Below are 7,241 nucleotides of genomic sequence, written 5' to 3' on the forward strand. Positions count from 1 at the left end.
CCCCCCCCCCCCCACTGGGCCCTGCGCCCCTGGGCGCCCACCTGCAGGAAGCCCGGGAGTTCCTTCTCCATGAGCACCTTCAGCTCCCCCTTGGTCAGGCTCTGCTTGTTGCCCTCGGCCCCCGCGTAGCGGGCGAACACGTCGATGATCATGCCCATGGCCGTCTCCAGTTCCGTCATGGTGCTGGATGCCGCCCACCTTCCTGCCTGCGGGAGCTGACTCGGCCCAGGAAATGTCCCGCCGGCGGCTTCTGGGCGCTTTATAAGGCGCAGCCTCATATTGACACAGAGGGTGGGCCAAGCAGGGCTGGGCGGTCCGCAGGCCCTGGCCCTCCCCCCCCCACCCCCGCGTTGCTCAGTCCGTGAAATGCACTGTGTGGACACTTCCTGAAAGCTCGCCTGGCCCGCAGTTGTGGTGCACCCACATTTTCCCGGGCTTCCCGTGTCTTGGGGTCATTCATCACTGGTTTGCTGACACTACGGTCAGGGGACAGTAAGCAGGTGACTGGTGGGCGTTTGTTGAGTAAGGAATGTGCGGACCGGTCCTGTCCGGTCTTCCGGCCCCTGTGCACGTGGACTTGAGGCGGAGCTGCACGCGTTTTGCACCTGCAGCGCTTAGCAGAACTCCGGATGGGACCACCTATGCCTCAGTCGTGCTCCCCGAACCCACAGCTGGACGACTGAGGCCAGCAGACACGCCACCAGCCACACCACCCCGTCCGCCTCCTCTCTCCTGCCACCTGGCTGGGGCGCCCCAGGGGTGCCGTGGGCTTCTGGGACCTGAAATGCTAAGTCCGTCTGTCTCCTGATGGCCGGTGCGGAGGACACGCGGTCTATCAGAACCTCAGGGCCGGCGGCAGCGTGCGACACAGAGGCATGGACCGCGCCAGAACCCCATGAGCACACAGCTGCCCTTCCCTCCGTCCCCAGGGTGGCGCGCTGGGGCCCTGCTGCTGGGGAGGCCTGCCAGGCCCGGCTGCCCGGCATCCGGATACCGGGAACCCCAGGGTGGCCAGAAGGCCCAGCCAGCTCCACGCGCAGCGGCCTCAGCCCCAGCCTGGCACTCTCCCCAGGAGCGGCAGCAGGTCCTAGGTCAGCCCCGCTTTGTTTCCCAGGTCCCCTGCAGGAGAGGCTTAGCCAGACCCCGTAGCTGATCATTTGGGGGCTGGGAAAGGCCAGCACACTCCCTGTCCCTAAGTCCTTCTTACGGAGAGACTCCAGGTCCCGGTCTCCTGGGGCCTCACCAACGACGACAAAAGGGTGTTAAGAGGCCTCGTGGTGACACTTGTTGAAAGGGAAGGAAGAGGGGGCACCTGGGTGGCTCAGTCGGTTAAGCGTTCGACTTCCAGTCAGGTCATGATCTCACGGTTCCTGGGTTCGAGCCCTGCTTCGGGCTCTGTGCTGACAGCTCAGAGCCTGGAGCTGCTTCAGATTCTGTGTCTCCCTCTCCCTGACCCTCCCCTGCTCACGCTCTTTCTCAGAAATAAATATTTAAGAAAAAAAAGTTAAAAAATTTTTTAAAAAAAAGAAAGAAGGGGAAGGAAGAGTGTTCAGGGCTGTCACAACAGGGCTCGGGACTATTGCAATGAGAGGGGGCTGGCTCAGCTCCCACCGCAGCAGAGCTGGCAGGGACATCCCACAGGGACACCGGGCCACATCAGAGGGGGGTCGTCAGCGGGCGGGAAATTACTGGGAGGAGGCTGACAGGGTTGGGGGATTCCTATGGAAGGCAGGCCAACGGCTTACCCTCCAGAGCGGGGGATGAACTTGGTGGGACATCAAGGGTGGGGAGGTGACTTCTGATTCCCGCTACAGCTGGGCTGAGCTGGGCGGGGAAGACAGGTGGGCCCAAGGATGCAGGTGCGGGGGAGCCTGAGGCGGGTCAAGGGGAGTCTGCTAGACCCCGGGGCAAAGACCTGGCACAGAAACGGGCCGGCTGGGGGCCAGGAGGGGCTGGCTAGGGCAGGGCTTNCACTCTCAAACCTACCCTCACCCTCCTTGCTTCCCCACCCCCCCCACCCCCGGATAATTTAGTGAGGGGCGTGTGGGTGTTTTCCAACTTGTTGCAAAAAGGATCACTACTCAAGGACCTCTCCTGATGGAGATCTTTGTAGGGATTAATAAACTTTTTTTTAAAGATTTACTTTTGAGAGTGAGCGAGAGACAGAGCATGAGCAGGGGAGGGGCAGAGAGAGAGGGAGACAGAATCCGAAACAGGCTCCAGGCTCTGAGCTGTCAGCACAGAGCCCTACACGGTGCTCGAACCCACAAACCGTGAGATCATGACCTAGGCCGAAGTCGGACACTCAACCGACTAAGCCACCCAGGGGCCCCTGTAGGGATTTTTTAAAAACGTAGTTCAATGATCACCATCAGAGTGATCACAGATAGGAAAGAAGGCTGGCCTGAAGTCACTGAATGCCTGGCCTCCGACAGCCGACCGCGCAGGAGGTAACACTACTGAACTTTCCAGACTAGGTCTCAACTGTTAAAACTGTAACAGAAACTGCTGTTACAAAGAAAAGCACAGGCCCGGGGTGGTGTCACTTGGGCCAAGTCCCCAAACTGGGCCTCTAAACCTGATCTAGCTGTGGCTCCCGCCTCTCCCAGAAATGCAACCTGACCAGGTATGAGAATTATCTGATCAGCCCGGTGAAGCGCAGCCACAGCCCCTTCCCCCCAAACAGGTGACCTGCAGGCACTTCCCGGCTTCCCCCCTCCACACCCAGGGAAAGTGTCTCTGCGTGTGCGAACTTACCTTTTGATGACCTCTCACAGCACCCTCTTTCCTGTAAAAACCTTCCGTTTTGTACACTTCCGGGAGCTCCCCTCTGCCTGCCACCTGGGGTGCTGTCCGGTTCCACTTAACAAAGCCAATGGGCCCTTCAAGCGCCCTCCGCTAAATTTTGTGTTTTAACAGCATTCATCTGCAAAGCTAGCTTCTTCCCAAAAGGAGGTGGCGAAGTACATCATGCAGAAACACCTTTCTGTCCGATACCGGTCCCGGGTGCGTTTTTACCCCACCCTCCAGACCTGCGCGCCCCACGGTCGCTGGTGCCCTTTTATGGCATGGAGATTCTGTGACCCGGGAAACGGGTATCAGGGTCACAGGACCTGGGAGAGGTCAGGGGCTTGGGGGAAAGGCATGGCTGGTTGTGGGAACAGGTCGGCCAGGTCGGGGGTCCCGGTCACTCTGAGGAGGACATCTGTGCTCAGCAAACACAACCCAAAGCCCCTCGTGTGTGGCCCAGGTCGGCACAGACCCATCAGGCACAGGCCCAAGCCATGTTGTTGCCGCAAGTTCTTCAGAGTCACCCAGGCCCCCGCGTGGGTGCAGACCCTGACCTCTGGGGTTCCCGGCCAGAGAGAGGCCTGAGAGGGAGGGGAGGGAGGGCAGAGGGGCAAGGAGGCCCTGGGGCAGGGCAGCCCCTGGAGGGTGAAGGGGACTCTGCAGTGGGGGGTGGGCGTGGAGAGCCAGGCCGATGGGACTTGGGGGGAAGAGGGGCGCAGCGAAGGAACAGAGGCACAAAGAATGCCGCTCTGGAGGTGGGAAGTTGGGGTGGGCTGAAGAGCGGGGTGCAGAGCAGGAAAGGCCCCGGGGGCCGCCTCACTGGGACCTGGTCCTCATGGCCGTGCCGGCCCAGCACAGCTCCTGGGGGACTTGCAGTGCCAGCTGTCAGGGCCCCGCCCCCCAGAGCTGCAGTGTCACTGGGCTCTGCTGCCCCAAAGCTTCCCAGGGGACCCTGCTGTTCAGACAGGTGGACACCAGATGGTCTTAGTCTGCATCTGGGAAGAGACACGGTCAGATTTTCCTTTCAGGCTAACTCAGCAGCTGGGAGATTCAGATGAGGAGGTGAGGTGGGAGGGAGGGAGGCCAGGAGAAGGCTGCAGGCTCAGGAGCCCTCCAGCCACCAAGTTCAGGGACCCTGTGGCCGCTGCCCAAAGAGCATCTGGGAACCGGGAAGAGGCCTCAACAGGGTGCAGAAAAGAGAAGGAAAAGGAGGGGGCCCACCCTCTGACCCACGCTTTGCAAAAGGGGAAATGGAGGCTCCGAGCAAGAACATGGGTGAGGAAGGCCGGGCTCCTCCACTCTCACTGCAAAAACCGGTTTTATTCTCAGTAATGGATCAAATATTTGCTGAGGGAGGAGGCTGAGAGAGTTGAGGAAAGGAGTTTCTCAGGAACGAGCTGAATGTCAGGGGTCACGTACCACGTTGCAGTGAGGGCCCTGTCTTTGCCCCGGGCAGAGGACTCCCAGGGCGGCGGCAGTGAGCCCTGGGCCCCCGAGCAGCCACCTGCAAACCTTTTTCCAGCCTCCCTTGGTCTTCCTTCGGGAACCTGGAAGTGACATCCGGTGAGGCAGCAGCCACGTTGCCACCATGTGGATACGGCCATGATGGATCCTCGTGGCCCGTTCCCAAGAGCATTCCGGGCTAGCTGTTAGCCTCCTGGGGCTGCCGTGACCCATGACCACAAACTAGGTGCTGAAAACACTGAAAACAGGTGCTCCCGCCGCAGTTCTGCAAGTCCCACTTCACGCTGTCAGCAGGGCTGGCTCCTTCCTGGGGCCTCGGAGGGAGACTGTTCCCTGCCTCTCTCTCCGCTTCTGATACTGCCTGAAACCCTTGGGATTCCTGGGCTCAACAGAGGGAAAGCAGCCCAGCCTCGCCGCCGTCTCTGAGGGCCCGCAGCTGCGCGCAGGGGCTCAGGGCCTCCTCCGGAGCCACGCCTTAGGAAACTTCGCCAAGTTTTCTTCTGCGAGTCAAGACTTGTGGGTGACGTGAATCAGAAAAGCCATTGCCCGTCTGCGCAAAGGGACGCAAGACACCTTTCCACGCACTCAAACCCAGGCCTGGCTGACTCCAGCAGGTTTCCGTCCTTCAAACTTCTCCCCTGGGATCCCCGACACTCTGCCCCCTGATCTTCATTTTAGGCAGAAGCACAGGGGATCCTGCGAAGAGTGGCGGCAGGAGCCTGGCTCCGTGGGCCCAGGGCTACCTCGGGGCAGGGCGCCTGGGGCCTCCCCCCGGGGCAGCTGACACGCTGAGTGACTGCTGTGTCCCTTCTCCCCTGTAGGACAACCTTCCTCACCTGTAAAATGAGGGGTTCAGGTTAGCCCCGCTCCCGGACTCTGAACTCCCATGTCCCACCTTTCCATGGTGCCCGTTATCCTTGGGGTGCACGGTGCATGCTGGGCGTTCTGGAACATCCAGGATCTTAAAAGTATTTCCGTGTGGGTGGAGAAGCTCACAGAAGACTTCAAGCTAAAGCAGGAGCGTGGCAGTGACCTGCGATTTCCACCTCCTGGGCCCTTCCATCCGGTTCCTTCGAGATGGTCCTTGCCGCCGCGCCAGCCGCCAGTGGGACCCGCGTGAGCCGGGCTCCGCCCTCCCCTAGGTGTGTGAGCACAGGGCAGAGGAAGAGGCGCCGAGAGGCTGTGGCTTCACTGAGGTCCCACGATGCCCGAGGTCAGCTAGGCCCGCCTTTCCAGGCTGCCAGTCCCCTGAACCGCACTTCCTAACCCGCCAGGGCCGAGCGTCCAGCTCTGGGCCAAGTCCTGTGGCGGGGGGCAGGGGAGCCGATGCCCGGGCCCACAGGGCAGGGCTTGAGTCCGACTCTGCTGGTCGGGGGCCTCTGTGAGTGCAGTTTTCCCCTGGAGATGAGATGAAGTGTGACCCCAGGGCTGTGAGGAGGGCCAGCTGCCCGCTGGCGGCCGCAATGGTTAATGTTAGGTGTCGGCTTGGCGGGACTGCAGGGTCCAGTGGTCCAACAGCAGCCCTGGTGTTGCTGTGACTATACTGGGCCGTGGCCTTTAACTGAGGGAGGGGACCCGCCGTGTGGGTGGGCCTCACCCAAACAGTTGACATCCTCAAGAGAAAAGACTGAGGTAGGAGAGCAAGGGGCAGGAAGGAAGTCTACTCCAGACACAAATCAGAAGCGCTGCCTGGTCCCAGCCTGTCTGCAGAAGGGGGGCTCAGGACAGATGCCAACCCTGCTCTCCATCTCCAGCCTCGGGCCGCCTGCGGGTTTACACCTGCCCAGGCCCCACGGCTGTGTGAGCCCGATCCGTAAGTGCGTGCTCTGTTCCTCACTTGGAAACCCCACCGGGCACACAGTCCTGCGAGAGCCGAAGCCACGTTCCCATCGCTCGGCGCTGGTCTCCTGCGCACTCTGGTGGATTTGTTTTCCCAAGTGCCAGCCTGCTCCGGGTTCGGTGTAGCAAACATGTGGCGGGGGGAGCCCTCCGCTGGGTGCGGGCGCATGCCCTGGAGAAGGTGGTGTGGCCCCACCGGGGGACCATCCGATCACCTCTGGTGCAGGGTGGGGAGGCAGCGGGAGACGCACCAGTGCCAGGAGCACTGAGCTCCTCACCCGGGTTGATACCAGAGCCTGAGACTAGAAATTCTGGTCAAGCGCCAGCTGACTGGAGAAGCTGCCTTGGATCTGGGGTCAAGGCGAGGCTGGCCCCTCCTCCCCCGGAATCGAGGCTGGAGGTGCAGCCCTGCCAGCCGGAGGCTCCCCAGATTTGTCAGCGGCCCCTGCTGTCCCGAGTGGGGGCTCCCCCTCACTGAGGGCGGTGTGCACGGCAGCACAGGGCTGGGGACCCCTCCCCCACTGCACCCATCCTCCCCAGCAGCCGGGCTGGCTCCGGCCTCATGGTGTTGTGAGGACACAGAGAGGGGAGTGCCCACCCACAAGCCACTTCCCCTACAGGCCAGCGATTGTGACAGACGCTTTGCTTCCCGGGTCTGTAGAGGGAGACTGCTACAACCAGGACCCACGTCCCTGGGCTTGCTTCCGACATTCGCAGGGCTAAGACGACAAAGGGGTTGAATGTTTTGAAAAACTGTGAACACTTTACCTTTAGTGTTTAAAATTATTATTTTAGGAGCGCCTGGGTGGCTCAGGTGGTTGCGTTTCTGACTTTGGCTCATGTCATGGTCCTGAAGTTCGTGAGTTCAAGCTCCCACTGTCAGCGTGGGGCCAGCTTCAGATCCTCTGTCCCCCTCTCTCTCAAAAATCGACATAAAAACTTTTTATTTTGTATTTGTGATTTTAGTATTATTTTGTTTACATATAGGGAAGTATAAAAACAAAGTAATAGGTCCCACCTTTCCCACTCAGCTAACCTTATTGACATTAACAGGTGTGGGGAACCCAGCAAGACCAGAAGGCACAGGCGAGATCGAGACTGCTCACCCTGCCCAGCACCCCCCCCACCCCCCGCTCCAAGGGAATGAC

The 7,241-nt window shown here is 60.6% G+C and overlaps 1 protein-coding gene across 1 annotated transcript in view; it reads right to left on the reverse strand.

Annotated features, from left to right (window-relative positions):
- S100P (S100 calcium binding protein P) overlaps nt 1-251 on the reverse strand; it is a 2,899-nt gene extending 2,648 nt beyond the window's left edge. Inside the window, exon 1 of the mRNA XM_077750489.1 lies at nt 42-251. Coding sequence (XP_077606615.1) covers nt 42-179 — 138 coding nt within the window. The 5' untranslated portion in view covers nt 180-251. The remainder of the gene's footprint in view (nt 1-41) is intronic.
- Between the last annotated feature and the right edge of the window lie 6,990 nt (nt 252-7,241).

The sequence above is a fragment of the Crocuta crocuta genome, unplaced genomic scaffold (assembly GCF_008692635.1).
Source record: "Crocuta crocuta isolate KB4526 unplaced genomic scaffold, BGI_CrCroc_1.0 scaffold179, whole genome shotgun sequence".
NCBI classification, from domain to species: domain Eukaryota; kingdom Metazoa; phylum Chordata; class Mammalia; order Carnivora; family Hyaenidae; genus Crocuta; species Crocuta crocuta.